General features: G+C 57.8%; 1 protein-coding gene across 1 annotated transcript; it reads right to left on the bottom strand.

The window, feature by feature from the left end:
• Positions 1-2,202: 2,202 nt before the first annotated feature.
• On the bottom strand, positions 2,203-20,468 carry PADI6 (peptidyl arginine deiminase 6). Its single transcript, XM_036257061.1, has 16 exons — positions 20,377-20,468; positions 19,466-19,649; positions 17,778-17,850; positions 15,416-15,483; positions 14,834-14,945; positions 13,983-14,108; positions 11,309-11,487; positions 11,011-11,114; positions 8,770-8,881; positions 7,507-7,614; positions 7,146-7,300; positions 5,859-6,015; positions 5,634-5,757; positions 4,594-4,664; positions 3,410-3,571; positions 2,203-2,436 (listed from the first exon to the last, which is right to left on the bottom strand). The coding sequence occupies exons 1-16, from the start codon at positions 20,466-20,468 to the stop codon at positions 2,203-2,205; spliced, it is 2,061 nt and encodes a 686-aa protein (XP_036112954.1).
• Positions 20,469-20,937: the final 469 nt, after the last annotated feature.

Below are 20,937 nucleotides of genomic sequence, written 5' to 3' on the forward strand. Positions count from 1 at the left end.
TAAAATGCCAAAAATGATCCGGTTGTCGCTTTCCCCCATTTCTGCGCATCCTCCGTTCCTCCTCACTTGGCCTCTGCCTTTGCGGGGCACCCCAGTCGGTCCCGGCCAGCCCGAGGCCTCGCGTGAGGCGGCCGCCTGCCTCCAGGCGCAGCCTGACACATGCTCATCTCTGCGGTCCTGGGTTGTCGTAGTCAGGGGAGGCGCTTCTGCTAAACTAACCCGATTTGTCCAAATCACCCCAGAACCACCGTCTCTAACTCAAGCTCTTCCTGTTGTGGAACCCGTTTCCCTGGGCAAGTCTCTCTGTTGGAATGGGGTTAGGTGCCTGTGCCCCCCGGACCTGCACTGCCTCCCTTGGGTCGTGCAGTCACCGAGCGGGTGGCGGGAGCCACAGCCTGGGTCCTGGCTGTTGCAGGAGCTGCCCTTGGCCAAGCAGGGCTTCGATCTTCAGTGGACTAGTCTGAAGCCCACCGCCAGCCGATTCGAGAACCCCGGTCGGACTGAGCAGGAAAGGGATGCATGAGCCTTCCGAGTGAAGACGGGCCTCCTCTCACGCCCCTCCTTTTGGCTCAGCTTTCCGATGAACTTCCTAATGGGGAAACCTGTAGATCAAGGACGGGGTGGTGGCCCTGCACTCCAAGAGGAAGGGGCGGAGGGACCGAGCTGAGAGCGCTTGGCGCTGACCCGGGGGCTTGCCGAGTCTTCCAGCTCAGAATGGATTTGGAAGAAGAGGTGTAGAGTGAAGGGGAATCGGAGAGGTTGTGGTTTGGTCGAAGGTGCCTGGTTTAGTGCTGTAATTGTCTTATTTTTTTTATATATATATTTCTTGGAGTAAACATTTTAAATAAACGACATCATTGTTTACTCTGTTTTGGCTTTTGTGCTTATTTGTCGGTAGAATGAAGCTAAGAACACGATCAACTCCATTTTCTCGGTTCCCGCACCTGCGCCCTGGGCTGCCACGCCCGCCGAGGCTGCCACGCCCGCCGAGGCTCCCAGGAGGACCAGCCCGGGCCACGGGTCCTCTCAGCTTCCAGGCTTAAGCCGTATTGGGGCTGGGAAGTGAGGGGGGCTCCCAACTCTGTCCCTGCACAGGAAGGGTCAGCACCTCACTGGCCCAAACTCAAAAGCAAGGTTTTATATTGCCGCTTTGGGGCCTTGGGAGGATGAGGGCGTGGAAAGCACCGGAACGGTGGCTGTGTGCGCCCAGAAACATCATTTCTCGCCCTCACCCACCAACTCTTCAAAAAGGAACCTGGGTACGAGAGTTGGTCACAAGTGTGCCCCTTCAGCCGGCTTTGGCCCCTTCCCTATGGTGTGCCCAGCTGTCCAACAGGGCCCCAGGGGCTGGCTGTGCATCAGAGGCCCCAGGCATTTTCTGTTCTGCCCCCGTGGCTAAGCTGCACTGCCCACCCGGCCCCTGCGACCACCATTCCGACACTCGTCACCCATTTGTGGGGACCTAGACACGGGCCACTTTATGTCGTCAGACGGACCCCTCCCAGGAGGCATTGCCCCCATTGCAGCACCTAGACTGCTTGGAGCTTCCCATCAGCAGGACGGTGGTTGTAGCTTCTCAGAACATTTAATAGCATCTTAGAGCCGTTAACGCAGGCAGGCAGATGGGAACAGGCAGCTTCCCGCCCCAGAGTGGGCCTGTTCTCTCCTGGACACTTCAGCGTAATGCAGTCGACCCTTGTACCTGGACCCTGGAGACCAGGGCCCCCCTCAGCCGGGACCAACCCACTGGGCTCAAGCTTCCAGACCTTTGTCTCCTGCTTTTACCAGAGAATTCAAACCACCTATTCCTACCACTTCCCACAGCAGGCGGACATGAAGGCTGAGGTGGACGCAGCAGCTTGGTAGCCTAGTGCCTGCCCCCACCAGTAGGGCAGCCTGAACACAGGTGTCCCAGCTCCCGCCTCCATCCTTAAATGTTCCCCCTTCCCCCAAACAAGTCGGCCACTGCCCGAGTGCATTCAGAACAGCTAGTGCTTTAATGAGCAGCTGTGGCCACTTCTCGCTGAAGAATTCCCATCTTTCCCCAAGGGGTTTGAGCTGCCCAGCATTCGCCACCCCACTGCATTCAGTGGGGGCAGCGGGGGTACAGTGTAAGGAAGGGGTGATATCTCAACTCTCCAGCCCCCGAGCCGAGGGACAGGCCGTTTATGCCGGGGCAGGGCTGGCCGCGCCAGGCCTGGGCTAAGGCACCAGACTCCACCATTTGTAGGCAAAGGGCACCCGGCGGACGTTGGCACAGGCGCAGAAGTCTCCGACTTCAGTCATGTAGCAGTCAAAGTCGTTAATGAAGGTGCATTTGAAGCCCAGGGGCTCCAGCAACTGGCAGATCTTTGCTTCCAGGCAGCAGGTGCCCCTGATCTGGGGCCCAAAAGGCTTGGGGATGCCCAGGTTCTTGCCCATCACAATCACCCGTAGCTGTCAAAGAGACAGATGGGCAAGGCCTGGATGGGCTGGAGGCACGGAAGGAAGGGCCCAGGGGTGCAATGCAAGGGAAACCCAGCTGCCTCCGGTTGGACTAGACCAGCTCTTCTCCAGGCCTGTGTTCGGGCAGACACCACTCGTCCATCTCCGCAAGTCCAGCTCATCTCTGAAGCTTAGGCCAAGGGCCCGCCCCAAACCACAGCCTGCCAACTTCCCTGGTTCCTTCCTCTACCACATGTCTCATTCTGGCCTTGTCTCCTTTGTGCCATATTCCTGCTCCCTCTACTGGAGCGTGCCCCGCCCTGAGCTTTACCCGTGGGCTTTGTCCATCTCTTCCTGAGAGCAGCTCCCACCGAGGCCCCCATCTACCCCAGGGCCCACGGCGGGCGCCTGGGTCGTGCCCAAAGGGCCTCTGGTCTGGTGAAATTAGCAGATGCCCATGTGACAATGCCGGGCCTGGGTCCCTGGGCCTCAGAACAGGTCTGCAAGTGCCCAGGGACTGATGAGCTCAACTGTCTCTGTGCTAAGTGCCTCGTGGTGGGTCCGCTGTGTGAGGTCATGGAGGCCAGGGTTGGAGTGGGCTGGGCACAGCCGGGGTCACCCCCCCCACACACACACACACACAGAGCCAATGTCTTCCCTAGTCTACGTAGGCGCAGTGTAACGAGTGTGAGCACTTCCGTGTTCCCAACGCTGCCCCGTCACAGGCTATGTGGACAGGAGAGCCCGTCTTGGGGAGCATGCCGACCCTCAGCCTGCAGTTTGCCCCCTCGTCTCTGGTGGTAGCACAGTGACTACCCCCTGTGGCTGGGGATTAGCCCACGGTCACTGCTTGGCAAGTCACCCGCCTGGGCCCTGCTCACTACATGGCGGGGTGGGGTCTTCCCTCCACCTTACTTCCTCTCCGGCGTCCTGGCCTGCTCTGCCCCCACCCAGGGGCTGCCCACCCGCCCGCCGTGCCTCTCACCAGGTTGGGGAAGAAGGGCCGGGCGTAGAGTTTGCCGGTCTGCTCCTTGGAGGGGACGTTCGTCAGCTGCTCCAAGCAGAAGAGCTGGGGGACGTCGATGATGTGCCGCTCCAGCAGGCCCAGCTCCCGCTTCAGGACGTCCCGGTTCAGGTTAATGCACTTCTGGGGGGGGGGGGGATGCGCTCATGGGAATGGAGGGGCGTGGCCTGAAGCAGCGCCCACCTTTGGCACTCGTCGCGTGGGGGAGCCTTACGTGGCATGCCAGCCTTCGGGAGTGGGCCCAGTTCCCCTTCCCGAGAGGAAGTGGGGCCTCGAGCAAAGGCCTGGTCTCGGGAGGCCAGCACCTCACAGGCGGCAGCTGGGGCAGGTGCTCGTCCTCATTCTGCAGCATGGTCCCCTTTGGCCAGGTGGGGGGATGGGCAAGGGCGTGAAGAAGCCCTTGGACCAAGGCACTCTGCTTCCCTCCTTGGGGGGACAGGAGCAGCCGCCCCACTCAGGACACTGCCTGCCCGACACCGGAGCATTTCCCTGCTCTGACAGGCCTGGGGACCACCAGCCCAGGGTACTGTCAAGGGCAGTTTTGACACCATGCCTGGTCAGTACCACCCTGCTCTGCCAGGAGGCCTCCCCTGTTTTTGCAAAGGTCAGGGCACCTGACCACACCTTGGCCAGGAGCCATCAAGACCCAGTGGGCAAAGCAGTTTTGTGCTGACCACGTGACCCTGGGCAACTCTGCCCTTCTCTGGGCCTTGGCTTCCCTTCTCGGAGTTAGGCAGTCCCTTCTGGGAACGCCTGCGCTTCTCAGCCTGCGATCCACACTTCCAGAGATCCGAGGTACCGGTGAACCTGAACACCGAGCTGACGGCCGGCACTCAGCTTCTTAGAGAAGTCGGGCGGGGCCTCTGCCCAGAGGCTGCTGAGCCACAGCCCTGTTCTCTGGTCACACAAGGTGGGTACCAGTGAATGAGCGTGAACTTGGCAGTCCCACAGGTCTAAACCCAGTACCCCGACTCATTGGCTTAGGCCAGTGACCTTACTCCGAGCCTGACACACACGACGGGTTTGACTTCCCAGGGTTATTTCGAGGATTCTATTGCTTGATGCCTGGGTTGTAGTAGTTGCTCAGTTAGGAACTTATCCACATCTCCTTTCTGGAGAAGGCCCCTCACCGACCTGGCACCTACCTCCACGTAGTCGTTCTGCTTTCTCATGTCTTCATCGGCCAGGATCTGATTGATGGTATTAGCCTGCCTCCCTGGAGGGGAAGAGAAGGCAGACAGGCCTATAGGGCAGGGAGCGGACAACATGGTCCAGGGCTGGGCAGGCTGGCTATATTTTTGGACCAGTGACTAGAGTGGGTGGCCTGGCTCGTCTCCAGGGACCCACCTAGGTCAGATGTCACATCTAGGGACTGAACAGGGTCCATGAAAGCCCAGGCAGACTTTTACTGCCGCCAGCTACTCTGTCCCTGGGGGAGGCAGCCTGAACAGGTTAGCTTTGGCCCACTCACCTCTTACCTGGGCACCTCCATGCAATCTGTGGCCTGTACAGCCAGGCTAACCTGTGATCTTGACCCTTGACCAAGTTATTTAACTTTGCTCCCCAGTTGCCTCATCTTTAGAACGAGGCTGCCCAGTTCAGCCAAGGGAACGGAACGCCAAGTTGGGCGTGTGGGATGTGACATGGGGCTCTTGCCCGGTAATGTCCCCTTCCATAAGTGCTCCTAGAAGGATGAGATTCCTGGACCCCACCCCAAAAGTTGACCGAGGCGGTCTGGAGTGGGCTGAAATTCTGCATTTCTAACAAGTTCCCAGGTGGCTTCAGACCACACACTGAATCAAGAGGGTCTAGAGAACATACAACAGCCTCTCCCTTCCTGGGCTCCCGCGCGCTTAGGGTAGACCTGCTGTGTACCAGCTACCCAGTCTCTGCTGGCCCGCTCATGTCTCCTGGAAGGGTGCCCAGGTACTTTACATTCCCTGGAGTTCCCGAGATCGATGTTAGCATCTGGTCGGTCCCCTCCTCAGCCATCCCAGCACTTCAAGCTGCCTGTACTGACCTCACACCCCAGAACAGCCCTGAACTGGAATCAGGTGTTCTAACCCAGTGCACACGGATGCTTCCCCGGGACCCTCTCTACCAGGAAAGAAAGTAAAATGACTCTAGAAAGGACATGTGGGGAGGAAGGGACAGGTCGCCGCTCTAGCGCAGGGTGTCCCCTTACCGTTGGAAAGGAGCTGATCCTCCCTCACTTCTTCAAACAGACGCATGTCTCCGTAGCCCTCCTTCTGCTTCTCCTGGAAGAGTTTGTAGCAGGAGCTGGGGCTGGCCAGGAGCAGCCAGAAACCCTGGAGACAGAACTAGGGTCAGACGCCAGCTTCCCCTCCAGAAGCTTCCAAGGGTCTCCGAAAGAAGGTGGGAGACCCCCTCTGCGGTCCCCAAGACAGACCTTTTCGTCCTTACTCTTGATCTGTGTGGGGATGAAGCACATGAACTCGTCCGCGTGGCCGATCATCAGCCAGTCTGAGAACAGTTCCACGGGGGCCTGGACTTGCTGCGCGTAGACAAAGTCCCTGAGGGCCTTACTCATGTCCCGGGCCTCCTTGCTAAAGGGAGGACGGGAGGACAGCCTTTGAGCCAGCATGGCCCGGGTTGCCCGCCAACCCCTCACTGAGGGTCAGGTCACCTTCAGGGAACTGGCTGCTCTAACCACTGGGCTCAAGCGGCTGGTCCCCAGGGGCAGGGGTGGTTGCTATTAATGTTGACCGCTCACAAGTTAACTCCCGTTTGCACTTGCATTAGCTATTTCAAGTTTTGAAACTCAGGGTGGCGCTTTATTCAATGCATTCAACATTTACCGTAAGTACAATAGACAAAATAAAGTAAGATACAAAAATTTCTACTTGAAGTCCCTAGGGAGTGGATATCTGCTGGTTCAAATGAGTGCAGCTCAGAGCCTGACACTTCTGGTCCTTCTAAAAGAGCTCCTTATGTTGATTGACCTTTTAGGCTTTCGGGGCAACTAAAAGACCACGTTTTAGGAAAAACAGTCACTGGTATTAAAAAAAATCCAACTAGAATGTGTCAAGTGTGTTCCAAAAGGTGATTGCCATACAGTATACCACACCAAAAAAGTTACTAAAATATATAATATGTATACAATATGTAGCAGATATGTACAAAGTTTCATTTAAATTCATTATGTATAAATAAAGTATACCGAAGTTTATTTAGATTGTTTCACTTTCATACTTAATCACAAAAATATAGCCGGTGACATGAGCTACCGTCTGCGTAAAATTGCCGGTCAACGATTTAAGAATCCCTCCCTCTGGCCCGACTCAGGACTGAGCCGAGAGGTCCCAGAGAAAAAACTGGGCCCTGGGACACAGCATTTCCTGGCTTGAGATGAATGGCCACCAAGAAGTCTAGGTCTGAGGGCGGCCACCTGGACATCCACATCTCGCGGACATGACCTTGTTGGGTCACTAGGCCAGCCAAGCTCAGCATGCTTCAAGGTGAACCCTGGACTCACCCCTCAAAGAACGAGTCACTTGTCTGCTGTCTCTCCCTTTAGTCTCCTACATGACTCGCAGACTCACGTGAGTTTATTTGAAGGAAGAGTCCAGGGTAGGTGACCGGAGATCACGTGGAAGTCAGAGAGCGCCAGGTGAACCATTGGGTTCCCTTCCTTCAGTTTTAAGTCACCTGGCTACCACCTGACTTCTTGCCTCACCTGGGGTAAAAGCTGCTGCCAAGGAGGATCCTGCCCAGAGGATACTCTTTCCCTTTGACCTTGACAGGTGGGGACACCATCAGGTTCCCAATGGAATCCACGCTGGCCACCCTGTGGTCCGTGGTGCTTTGGATCATGTAGCCAACCCCTGGGCTCTGGAAGGAGACCCAGCCGGGGTGGGGTGTTAGGAGGGGTGGGCTTTAAGTCGAAGTCTCACCCCGATCCAGGCTCTCAGGTAGACTCCCATACCCCTGCCCCCAGAGGCCTCTGGGCCCTCTCCCCTGGCTCCCCATCACTTCTGGGCAGGCACCAGGCCCAAGAGGTTGGCCCAAGTTCAGATCAGCCAAACCGAGCCCCACACCAGTGAGTATTTCATGGGGAAGTCTTCCAGCTTGTGGACCCGGGGGGTGTCGAGGACCAAGGAGACCGTCTTGTGGGGAGCCTGGGTGTAGCAGAAGGCCATTTCATCCTGGAGGGCACAGGAAAATAAGTGGTGACATCTTCGCTCCCTCAGCTGCTTTCCCGCCTCGTCTGGCTGGCCAGGCAGTGTTCCTGTCCCCAGCCACCTCCGGGGGGGAGCAGTAAGAACCCCTTCTTCCTGCCAGTTTCTGCTCAGCCCTTCGTGGGGACTTCGCCTGGCCCGTTCTCCCACTCAGCAAGTTGAAATGTGAGTCACCTAGACGCAAAGTTATCTCGCCGTCTGCACCCAGGCCAGGAAAAAGCCTCATTGGCTTTCTCTAAAATACATTCCGAGTGGACTCATCCCTGGGGAAGCCACGTGATCTCTCCCCCAAGCACCTGCCACGCTCTCCAGCCTCTTCCATCCTGCCCCTTCCTGTGACCCGTCCTCACGATCTGGTTCAAACCTAAACCAGATCGTCACAGCCCCATTCCTACGGCTAAAGGCATTCCATCTCGCTCTGCGCTCGTTTCTGGTCCTTACCTTGGCTGAAGACCCCTGAAATAGGACCCAGCGCGTGCCTGCCTCTGACCTCTCCACTCTGATCTGGCCACCCAGCCTCCTTAAACCCTCCGAGTGCAGCCCACTTTCTGTGATCTTCAGTCAGCTGCTCCTCCACCCTGACAGCCCATTTCTAACCCGCCACCCCCACCCCAGGCTTTGCATGGCCAGCTCTGTGCTTCGCGAGCCTGGAGATTTTCCTGGCCACCTGGCTTGGTCTCGTCACCCACTAGACCGTCTCATTTCTGTGCGTGTTTGCTCGAGCAGGGGCAGTGGGGTCCCAGGCTATTAGAACGGTGCCCAGGTGGTCATCCCTCAGCTATTTGTAGTGGAGAATGGAGCATGGGGGAGGGGAGCTCCTGCTCTGCCGGGATCTGGATGGACCCTGGAGCAATGGGCCAGACCCTTCAGCCGCCTAGGGGTTAAGTTTCCCTGTGGTCTTGACGGGCACATTCTGAAAAAGGAAGGTTAGACTCGAAGCTGTATTCCATAGGGACTAAAACTTGGGCAAGACGGTTCATCTGAGCCTGCACTGAAGTCCCCCCTAGTTAGGCTTAGCTTTTCTGGGAAGGTTGAAGGGAAGCCCGAGATGTTCGTTGTAGGGGCTCCAGGTGGGGTCTCTCCTGCTCCACCCCCGCACAGCTTTCCCCAGGTGGGGCGTACCTGGAGCCACCTGCCCAAGCGGTTGGGGTCCTCGTAGACAGAGGCCACCTGGATGTTGCTCCTCTCGCCGAGGTCCATCACCGTGTCCACAAACCCCTGGACCTGCAGCTCTCTGCCACGGAGACAAGCGGCTCTGGGAAGGCCTTCGAGCCTCCTGCCCAGATGGTGACCTTGCTGGCCCAGGGGAAGGGGGTACCACCTCCTAGTAAGATTGTGTGCCCACCCATGCAGAGTGGCTGTCCCCCAACCTCATGGAGCACAGGCTGGTAGCTCAGAGAACGTCTGGCCCAGCATCACTCGGCTGGGCTCATGGCAGAGTCTCATCGAGAACTGTTCATCTGGGTTCCCACTCTGGTGGCCTAGGACTCTGCTGTCCTTATCCTGTGGTCACACCCCACAAGTATGGCTACCCCCTGGCCCAGGCATTGTGGGAGCCACCCCAGGCTCTCCTGCCTGTCCCTACCCAGAGGGCCAACTCTTCTCCCCAAGGGGGCTGTATTCCCCCCCACCACAAGAAGTCAAGAAGCTAGGTGTCCCCTTGAAATGCCAACGAGGTTGTCATATTTGTATGGGTAGCAGGGGATGGGTCTTGAACCCTGGGATCTTATCACTGTCATACCGGTCCTCAAAGTACATTTGTTCCTTGTTGGTGATAAACAGTGATGTTTGAGGCTGTTTAAAAAAGATCACCCATGCGTGGCTGGTGTGGCTCAGTGGTTGAGCAGCATCAACCCTGCACCAAGAGGTCACTGGTTCAATTCCTGGTCAGGGCATATGCCCAGGTTGTGGGCCCGATCCCCAGTGGGGGGCATGTAGGAGGCGGCCAGTTGATATTCTCTCTCATCGATATTTCTTTCTCTTCCTCTCTAAAAATCAATAAAGAGAAAAAAAAGTGCTAAAAAAAAAAAAAAAAAAAAAGATTGCCCATTTTATAAACAGGTCACACTATTGGGAAGTATCAAAATTGGGATTCTAATCTGGTTCTAGGCATAAAACTTGTGTTGCTATTCTATGCTCCTCTTCCCAAAATGCCCTCTCTGGGGTCTTCAAGGCTACAGGGAGCTGATCAGCCTACCAAGCTCTGTAGGACAGTCTTGAGGATGTGTGCTGGGGTAAAGGTGGGAAGCCCTAGGGTCACGGCCATCTGTGGCTAAGCTGGATCAAGCCGTGCCTGAATGCCACCACAATGGGAAGTTCCCAGAAGACCAGGGCTTCAGCAAATGCCTCCTGTGAGTGAGCAACTTGTCTTCAGGTACAAAAGACAGATCTGGTTACCTGTGTGTGTATCATCAGCAAAGTTCCTCGAGTCCTTCCCTTTTCTCATTCTGAAACCTGGCATTCCTCAGAGGACCCTGCTCCGAGCAGCTCTCCCATGCGTACAAGAGCTACTTTTCTTTTATACCCCACAGAGGGAGGAGGTCTTCCTTGCCATGTTTCCCTGAATCTGGGCGGTCAGGGGTGCTTTAGGTCCTGGACTTGACACACATTACTCACCCTGCCTCAGCCTCCTAAGCCACCAGTCACACCACCTACAAGATCTTGCTCTGATGTCCGGTTCCATCCACTCCATCTCCCCGCTCCCCGTGTAGTGGCTGGGCCAGCAGCTTGACCTCAGGCCCTCGCTGCTCTTACCCCCTCTGCCTGCTTTCTTCCCCGGCCTTGAGTCTCGGACGCATCCTAATTATACCCTTGTCCATCATCTACCGGGGTTTACTTGCCTGGCAAGCCTCCTACCCTGGTTAGACTGGCTCTGCATCTACGCTCCCCTACAGCTGAGGTTACCGAGGAGGGACCAGTCACCATGGGCTTTTCCACCAGTGTCAGCCTAACCCAAGAGTCTTCAGCACTGGCTCCCTTTAAACCATTGTGCCTGGGGCCCGTGACAGCCCAGGCCGTGTCCTGACACCCAGGGTCCTCCCCCTCCCTGCTGTCCCCAGAACACACTGTCCTTGCCATTCCTTCCTTCTGCTGTAGGACCCTCGATCTGCCTAAAGTCACGCTGTTTGCTTGTTGGTCTCCCCATAAGACCAGGGGAGGACCTCACCTTCACCACCCTGTCCCTCACGTCGTTAAGTGTTCGGACTTGTACTGATGGCCACCTTGGGGACCAGGCAGCAGAGGGGGAAGGATTTCGCTTTCTTGGTGAGAAAGTCTCGTTCTCTTTACTCGACAGCCCGCGGACAGGTGGCAGGGGGTACTAGGTATAGAAGCGGCCTGGCACGGCAGCCGAGGGGTTCTTACCTGCACAGGTAGATCTCCAGAGGCATCTGGGTGCTTGGGATAAAGATGCAAGGAGCCACTCGGAACACTACCGTGTCCCTGTGCACCAGGGTCTCTGGAATTGACTGCAACAGAAGACACTGTCCTGTTGCTGATCCGGTTCCACACCCACCTTCTTCCCCTCCCCCGGGCCTCCAGCTGCTCACCTGTCCTCCTAAGGTAGCATGAGACCCCCGCTCCACCCACCAAGCCGTACCCTCCCCTCTCCTTCCACCAGCTGAGAGAGATTCCTCCCCAGTCTCTGCTCCCTGGGGCTCACCAGGGCTGGAGCCTCTTGGACCAGGGAGACAGAGTAGGAAATCAGGCCGGAGAAGCTGGCGGATGGGAACTCCGTAGCTTCCACGTAGAAGGTCTCCGTCAAACGGCTCTCCAGGGGGGCAAAGGTGTAGGTGTGCTGGCCAGGCCCCAGCAGCAGCTCACAGGTGCTCGAGTCGTCTGCTGGGAAGGGGAGGGCGGACCAGCTGTCACCACACCTGCCGGCCCAGGGGAGCAGGAGCCCAGGCTTTTCTGCCCGTTCCTAGTATTTAGGGCCAAGGGCCACTTGCTCTCCAACAGGCTGCACAGGCCTTTACGCACATCAGGGCTTGGGACTCATGAAAAGGCCAGCCTTCAAGGCGTTCCGAGGGTGAAGGCTCACAGTAGGCGCTCTATGTATTGACCATTTGGACAGAAGGTTATAGGTCTCAAAGGTGACAAAGTGCAAAGGTGGGCTGGCAGCCTGAGCCAGCAAGTCGGACACTGCCTGCTGAAGTGAGGACAGTCGGCTGGGGGGACAGGCCCCACTGTGGGCCCCTGGAGGTGAGAAGGTTCCTATCATGTGGGTGAAGCCCACCGTGTCCCCACTTCGGATCGTGCCAGATGAATCCATGCGCAGAAGGGAGTAGAAGGAAGCTGACCACACGTGGTCGTCTCTGGTTAACTCAATCCCAATCCATCCAGTCTCCACCTCTGGATCTTGCCCTGGCCCAGGGCCACCAAGCATCCCCCCATCTGGACCACTTCTCCCTACCTGGCCTGCCTGCCCTGGTCCCCATCCGTCTAACCCGTCCCCAGTGTGGCAGCCACAGTCCTGATGACAGTTGCTCCTACTGGCTGGATTCCTGTTTCAGGAAACCCCAGTCTAGGTTTGCCTTGGCCAGGAGGCCCTGACGGATCTGGGCACCGCCTCCTCCTCAGACCTCCTGTGTAGCGCGCAGCAGCTGCCTGGTCTCCAGTTTCCTCAACATGCCAGCAGCTGGCTGCTGTGGCCACAGCTGCCCCGGGCACAGCTCTGGTGCTGGCCGCCTGCTCTGGTTTGCAGTCTCACAATGGCCCGAGTGGGGGCTGCAGCCCTCCAGAGAGATTCTAGCTACTGGCAATTCTGCAAAAAAAACTTAAAAGGCACTGGGGGTGCTGCTGCTGACCATGTAAAGGCTGGGCCAGCTGGGAATGCTCCTGGGGACTCCTGCTTCTGGTCTGCCTGGAGGCTCCCCTGCTGGCCCCGAGCCAGGCCTCGAGGGGTCAGACGGGTCCAGGCTTGGTCCAGGCTGTGAGGGCTGCTCTGGCCCCTGAGCCCATCAGGTGGGGGGCTGGGCTAAGCCGGGCAGTCCTAGAGCCAGCTCAGGAGGCCAGCAAGTCACAGCTGTGGCCACGGGGACCTGGGCATCGGGCTGATAGTAAGAGACCCAAACCTGTGGAGACAGCTTCCAGACCGTGGGAGGCCGGAGCAGCCCCTGCCGTGCCCATGTGCGCTGTCCCTGCGCACTGCAGTCTGGCTTTGGTGCCCGCTGTTCTTATCAAACTCGCTAATGGCTTGTTTTGAAAACCAAGATTTACTACTGTAAAGTCTGTTGGTCACTGCCTTTGTGAAGGCTTCTTTTCTCCTTTATTTCTGGAACCTTCTATGTCACTGGAAGCTCCTTCTCGGCCTCCTTCGCTACATCTTCCAAACTAGTGCTTCTCAAAGTTTAGCTTGTTCAGAATCACTTGGAGAGCTGTTAATACACAGGGGACTGGCATGTCCGATGTGGCTCAGTGGATTGAGCATCATCTCATGGACTAAGAGGTCCCAATTCGATTCCCGGTCAGGGCACATGCCCAGGTTGTGGGCCCGATCCCCAGTAGGGGGCATGCAGGAGGCAGCTGATCAACGTTTCTCACATCAACGCGTCTACCTCTTTCCCTTCCTTCCTCTCTCCCCCTCAAAAAATCAAAACACATTAAAAACAAAACAACTTGATACGCAGGCTTCCAGGGCCGCCTCCCAGCCCTAAGTAGAAGGGCCACATGCAACCTGGGCTGCCTTTCCTGGCCAGGTCACCCCCAAGTTCAGCTCGGACCTGCAGAAGAGGGGAGTGAGGGCTGAACTCGGGCCCTCCGAGCACAGCCGAGAAGTTAGCAGAGGCGACTCCCCCATGCTGGATGCAGGGCGGGTCCGTTATAAACCACGGGGGTCACCGGGTGCCCCGCTGAAGCTACATATGACTATTGGAACAAGGTAGCCAGGTTGATAAGGGCTGGAGGTGGCAGTGTGTGGCGTGGTGTCCGAGAGGGACATGCTAGGGTCGCTGTTACTGGCTTCTTGGCCTCTGCATTCTAGAAACCTGACCTATGGGGCCCTGGTTGAGAAATGAAGGCTGATTCTTCTGGCAGGAGCCATGGGGCGGAGATGTTATCTAATTTGCATAAGACAATAGCTATTGTGCATGTCTCCTCTTCATTGCTTGTCACTGTCATTGCCTGGGCTGGGTGGCCTGGAGGTACACTGACTCATCCAGGGGTGTGGACAGTGTTGGTGAAGTGGCAGCCAGACAATCCCAGGGATACAAGTCCGGCACAACAGCCGCTGACCTGCACCTCTAGGTCCCCCGCAGGTTTCTGAGGAGACCCTGCCAGGTGGGGGTGTGGCTACCTGGAGGTGAGCGAGTAGACAGAGCTGGTGCAAACACACTCACCTTGGGCCCGATAGACTCTCGCCTTCTCCGACTCTTCCTGGGAGGTGTGGAGAACCAGCCGGTGGTTCTTTAAAACGCAGCTGGGCCCCTGCACATTCAGTACCATCTGGGACAGGTTCTTTATTTCTGGGCAAGAGACAAGGCCAAGGTTCAGGGCCTCTGGAGGCCAGTGTCCCGGGGGTGGAGGGTGGGGCGCTGGGGACCCTCGGTCTCCTGTTCTGGCCCAGGCTGCCCAGGCCTGCATCACGGGTGACTTCCCATGTGACCACAGACAACTCGCAGTCCTCAGGCCACTCAGTGAGGCTGGCATTGACCTCATACGGCAGTCCACAGCACCTAGACCAGGGCCTGGGGCCGTCAGTCCAGTGAGGGTTCTCCTTCAGCCTTGGTGTGCACCAGGACATCTGTTCTACTGCTGAGACCTAGAACCTAGGTCCCAACGACATCTCAGGACCAGACCCACGACTGCTTTTGCCCGAGACAGTCGGGGTCCCTGCCGCAGGCTGCTAGAGGGTCCTTCAAAGTCTGCACGCTCCCCTTTGTGTCTTCCTTTAGTCTCATCCACACTGAAAGGACAACTGTTGTCATGCCCGTTTTACAGATGGCCAAGCAAGACTGGGGAAGCCAACATGCTCAAGTTCACGGCCAGGGAATAACCATGCTCTTCCCATGGGGCCTCTTGCCTCCTAGTCCAGCTTCAAGCCACTGATAAGAGACTTGACTGGCCCAGAATGGAGACGTCAGCCTGGAACCTGGCTTCGTGAGGGGTCGGGCAGTGAAGCCCCAGGGAAGGCGCAGCCCAAGGAAGAAAGGTGACAATAGTCCCAGGTCAGCGGCCAGGTCCTTCTTACCCTCCGAGAAGAACACCTTCTTGGTCTTGTCCAGGAGCTGGACCATGTCCACAGGGCTGCAGTTTACCAGCAGGATGGCGCCCCAGCCACCGGGGCCCCAGACCCAGTTTTTCTGCCGAGACAGCAGGGGTTGGTTCAGGAAGGCGACAGGTCAAGCCTCTGCTTCCCAGAGGCGAACCCCCATCAGGGACAACGCCACCTTTTCTTCAGGGTAGTGGGGCCTCTAGGTCAGAATCGAGCGAGCGGACCAAGGAGGAGGGGGAAATATCTAGGGCTGGGATACCCGTTTTCTACCTGGTAGAATGTCAGGGGAGTAGGGACCGAGACCAGGTGGAGACATGTCCCACCTGACAGGGGCAGCTACCCCCTGCTCCGGTTGACTCCTCAACCAGGCTAGAATGTGAACCTCGTGTAATCAGACATTCTAGTTGTTTGTAAAGCTACAAATGGACTTCATTGGCTCTGGTTTGTGTGGCAGTTAACTCGACTTGCCAGACACTATGAAGGTCAGAGAGGTGGTTGGCCAGATCTGGCTCAGGGTCCTGGGTCTGCACCCCCCGCCCCCACTCCCGGCAGCCTCACCTTAGCCTGCTTGTCACTTGCCATCTCGACCTTCCCACTGCGGTGGATGTCCGCGTCCAGGGAGACCACTGCAACAGGAGGAGAGGTCTCAGTCCCTGGACCTGCTGGATGGAGCCTGGAAGCTGTAGCTGGTCCCCCAGGGCCACCCAGCCTTTCGGGCACGCTGCCGGCTCAGCAGAGGGGTTCCTCAGACAGCCTGGCTCTCGCGAGCAAGCCTGGAGAGGCCCAAGCAGTTATGGGTTCCCCCAACTTCTTGAGAACTCAAAACAAGTGGTCATGATGCCCTTTCTGTGCCTGGTGGCCTCTACCCAGGTGACTCCCACCTGGAGGGGCTCACGTCCCTAGCCTTCCGGAAGCTCTCGGCACTGAGACATAGCCAGCACAACACCTGGCGATAGCAAGCCCCTTTACAGCTTACGGACCCGGCTCTGCCCAAGTATTGTCATAGAGGTTCTTCCTACCATCTCCATGCTTCACTTCCTACCCCGCCTCACCACACAGGTGCCCCCTGCAGGGCTGATTCCTAGTTTTTGTAATTCGATATGCTCTTTCTCAACTGGAACGTCAGGGCCGTGGGAATAGACCTCGGCTGCTGCTGACTTCTCCGCACCTGGCACAGATGCTCAGGACCGGACGCTGGCTACGGCCCAGGTACTGTTCTGAGCCCTAGGGTGCAAGACGGGCCCTGGCATCAAGCATAAAGGTGTGCGTGCACGCCCACATCCGGGGATGAAGACATCCGTGAAATGCACGTGTCCGATGGTACAAGTGCCATGGGAACAAGGCAGGGGATGGAGCGGGTGGTCTCGTTTTCAAATGATCAGAGTTGAATGATCAGAACTTCCCAGTTGAAAGTTGAACAGAGACCCCGAAGGGGGCCAGAAAGTGATCGGTGTTACTATCTGGGGTAAAGGCAAATCGAACAGGAAGGGCAAGGTGGCAAGTTCAAGGGTCAAAGACACCCGTGTGCCCAGGCAGGACGAGCAAGGGGAAGAGAAACGGGGCAGAGCTTAGAGGTCACGTGGGCTGGCTCAGGCTGGGGCTGTGGGTAACCATGACGCTGGCTTTAATCCGAGGCAGGAGGCAGGGGGAGGGTTTGAGCCAAGGAGACATTACCTGCCAGTTGTTTACAGGTGTGCCGCCCTGGGGGCTGAACTTAGAGGACCTGCAGAAGGCAAGGACCAAGCACGGAGCAGGGGACCCCTGGGGGCCTGTGCAGCGACACAGGCAAGCGAGGGCAGTGGCTCAGAACAGGCTAGAACACTGCAAAGTGCTCGAGTAGCCGTAATCCAGCCAAACACCAGGCTGCACCCGCAAGACTCACGGGTCCACACGGGCCAAAAGGAGAACAAGGATGACCAGGGCTTTTGGCCTGAATGGCTAGAAGGATCGACTGCTGTTTACGGTGACGAGGAAGGTCAGTGAAAACAGGTGTTTGGGGGTAGAGCTGAGACAGTCCGATTTGGGACTGAAGTCTGAGATGTCGGAGAGAACTGGTGTGGGGCCCTCAGAGCCAAGCCAAGTTTATGGGAGACGTCTGGCTGGAAAGTTGTGGGAGTCCATCTATCGAGACACGTGATGGGCTGCTGAGCCTGGAGGCACGTCAGGGACCCGGGAAGGACCCGGAAACAGCTAGATAAGGGGGAAACTGAGCGCAGGGTCCCGGGGGTGTTTCAAGTGAAACACATCAAGGAAAGACCACCAGTTGTAGTCAACACTGACGAAGGTCAAGGTAAAGATCGAGTTGACCACTGGACTCAGCAGAGCAGTTGTTAGGACCCTCGATAAGGGTCATGCTGTGGGGGTGTCTGACCTGAGCAGGTTTAGGAGGGAGGGAGAAGCTGAGGATGCAGAGACAGCTCCAGAGGGGCAGAGGTGAGGTGCGAGTTTGAAGATAATGTAGAATCAGCTTTAAGAGAATAAACAGCAGAGCCAGCGCCTAGTCCTGAAGGGAATAGCCATTACAGCGTGTTCTGTACTGGTCCAGAAGCGGGGGAGGGCAGGGGCGTCCTCCGTCAGTAAGGATCGCTGCAGGGATGTTCTTCAATGTGCGTGAGGGGAAAGGAGCTAGTGGGGTGAAATTCACTTTGAACCAGACACTTGGGCCATCATCACAGCAGAGGCAAATGTGGCACCAGACGGGGGTAGACGATGGGAACCCGTGGACATTTGATCGCCTCTATTCTCAGAATTAGATCAGCAGGGAGGGGGTGGGGAGAAGCGGCTGAGCTTCAGGGAGAAGTTGCGGGGGTATGTCCAGCGGATCCGGCCAGGACCCAGGGAAGGCCTCTCATTACAGGGACAGCCCTTCCCCGCTTCTGCCAAGCCCACCCTCCTGTCCCAGGGCGGGGACAGCACTCACCAAGGCCAGTGAGGTACAGCTCAGCTGTGGCCACGGGGACCTGGGCATCGGGCTGATAGTATGAGACCCAAACCTGTGGAGACAGCATCCAGACCGTGGGAGCCCTGGGAGGCCGGAGCAGCCCCTCGACCTCGGTCTCACAGTACAGCTTCTGGGGGCTCACTGAGCGGGCGCCCGACTACTGTGCTGGAACTCAGACTAGGAGAACCACCACCTGTGCGCCGTGCCACCAGCACTCCAAGGACGTCCACGCTCAGGCCTCGTAACCCTCCGGGTGGGCTCTACTCCCAAGGGCAGAGGGCCCAAGGGACTTCCGCATGTCGCTGGTCCAGGAAGAGGCAGCACAGGATTGGCGATCCAGGCTGCCTGGCTCTGGAGCTCAAGCTTTAAGTTATGGTCGGATCCTCCCACGACACCTGCCCTCCTGGGCTTCACCTGGCCCCCGGGAGGTGGGCCGTGGGGCCTCCTGTAGGTTAAGCCACTTGCTCAAAAGGAAGTGGGACACCTGGAGCAGGGACTGGAATGGAACGGTCTTTCCCGGGTCCCAAGTCAGCTTCTGCTTCCGGACAAAGGCTTGCCCCTCAGCTGCTGGCCTTGACCACCAGCCTTCATCACAAACCAGAGCCAAACACTAGCCACAGTCACGCCTACATGTGTGACCGCCACCTGTTCCTAAATGGAAGCTCTTGTCCTCCACGGTCAAGCACCTCAGTCCGCAGGCCACTCCTGACAGTGCCCGGGCTGAGGCAGGGCGTCTGGGCTCAGCTGGGGCAGTCACAGCCTCAGTCCTCACCGGGAGACTCCCAGTCTTGTCTAAGTGTGCTGCCTGCCTCTAGGGAGCTGCCTGCCAGGGCACAGTGCAGGACGGGTAGGTACCGCCCCTGCCTCCCAGCAGACCACTCCGGTGGGCTCTGCTGACGGACCGCCCTAACCCTGATGTGCTTCATCTGTGATCCTCACCCTCGGCACGGAGCTCACCTGGAGCTGTGAACAGAGGCCAGGGCCCCACCCCCAGGTGGATTTCACGGGGAGGGGCTGTGGCTCAGGTACTGAGTGGGAGTCCCTGGCACTTCTAATGCCTCTGCACGAGAGACCAGCTCCCACCACGGAACCACCACCAATGCCTAACCCACGATGAGCCTGAACCCCCACCTGGTAGGGCAGGTGCCCCATTAGGGAGACAGCTTGCTCAGGAGAGAGGTCCCAGACTCGAGCTGAAATCCTGGATCTGCCCCATCCCCGTGTGCCTCAGTTTCCTTGTCTGTAAAATGGGGTACAGCTGACCTCTGTGCATTTCGTACACATCAGCTCCAAAGTTCCAGTAGGGTCTCTATCCAGAAGGCTAACCTTAGCCGAAAAGCTAAGTGGAGTTCACTGTTGAAACATTTTAGGGCAGATTTTTAAAGTAGCTGGTTTGGGAGCTCGCCCAGCATCATGGTCAGAACACACGCAAACAGACGCGTGTGAGCTTGAATCCGGGGTCCTGCTGATGACCAGCTTGGGCAGGGTGCTTCCTCTCTCAGTGCCTCGGTTTCTTTAGCTGTGAAATGGGGACATGGGCTGCCCAACTGACAGATTTGTCGCAAGCATCACAGAAGGTCAAACACCTGGCACTAATTTTTCAGACAGGGAGTGCCAGCTGAGCGGAGGGAGCGGTGGGGTTGTGGTGGCCCCGCTCCCCAGCCTACCTTGCTGTCATCCAGGGCAGAGCTGGGGGACGTCATCTTCACCAGCACATCCATGGGATCGAACAGGGACACCTGGGTGGTGGCCGCCTCGTCGTTGGGCGCTGCCAGGACCGTGTTGGGGATATCCACCAAGACCCCCGGTGAGGCGCCAATGGTGAAGGACTCGCACCTCTGCGGGGCACACCTGGTTTGCCCAAAGGGACAGACTTTAGGGCACAAGAGTCTCCCCTGCTCAGCCCAGAGTGCAGCTGGCATGTGGGGCGGCCACCCATCCCCTCTCCTCGGGGTGCTGAGGCAGCCTGGTTTACGCTCAGGGCAGTTTGGGGGGTCCTAAAACAATGTCAGCCTTACTCTTACCCTCCCCCCGTCCAGTGACCCCGTATCCTCTAACAAGCTCCTGCTGGGACCGCACCCCCCACACTGCTCTAGGAATATGGCCAAAGCTACGTCTTCTGTATAAACTCCCAACTCCCAAGGGGGAAGGAGCCACGAGGGATCCCTGTAGAAGGGACACGGCTGGGACTCGGAGGTCTGGGCCGCATTCTGGGGAAGACCTGGCCCCTGTGGGTGAGTCATCTCCCCCCCGAGGCTCCAGTTTACAGGAGTCTCCATTGAGAGCCAGCCTCACCCCCGTTTCAGAGGTTAGGGGAGAGGGCAGGGCACTGGCTTCTGAGCCCCCACAGCCCCCACGGGGTGGAGACAGGATTTGGGTCAGAATCCTGTGGTATCAGGAGGGCAGCCCCGAGGGACCCAGACTCGGCTCTGTGAGTTAAAACAGGAGAATGAAGTAAGATGCAGCAAAATGAGGGACCCCCACATAATTCAGGGAGAGCCCAGGAGGGGAGCCAGGCGCCAGCCTCCCTGCCCAGACCCACCCCCCAGCCAGACTTGGCAGAGCCCCAGGTCCTTACCCACTGACATCCAAGAAGACCTCCATGCCTACCACACAAAGGGCGTGGGCAGGGCTGTCCAGGGACAGGTGAATGATGCTCTGGTAGGACATGGCTCAGCCCCTAAGCTAACCACCCTCACCCAACACAACCACCTCAACTGACCCCAGGGCGCCCCGCGGCCCTCCCCTCTTATGGGCTCAGGGCCTGTCCAGGCCGCCCCCTTGTTAAGGATGCTCGAGCAGCTGCCCAGGTGTGACCTATTTTCTCCATTGAGGCTGCAGAGGCGCAGGTGGGGCCAGAGCCCCTTCATCTCACTTTCTTGGGCAGGCACGAGGCCCGTGCGTGGCTGGCTGCTTGGGTCTTCGGCCTTCAGCTGGGAGCAAGAGGGACTTTGGTACTGGTCAACCTGGCCACAGACTTGCTGGAGCTAGGCTCTGCAGGGGTGCGCGGGACGGTGGTCAGGGTGGCACCAAGCAGTAGCAGCACCAGGCTCTGGGGCCTCAGTTCTAGGGGTGTGTTTCCTGGAAACTGACGAGGTGAGCCCTGCAAAATGCTGGACCGGTGAGTGGTTCTCAGCGC

This window comes from Molossus molossus, unplaced genomic scaffold (assembly GCF_014108415.1).
Source record: "Molossus molossus isolate mMolMol1 unplaced genomic scaffold, mMolMol1.p scaffold_m16_p_12, whole genome shotgun sequence".
In the NCBI taxonomy this organism is placed as follows: domain Eukaryota; kingdom Metazoa; phylum Chordata; class Mammalia; order Chiroptera; family Molossidae; genus Molossus; species Molossus molossus.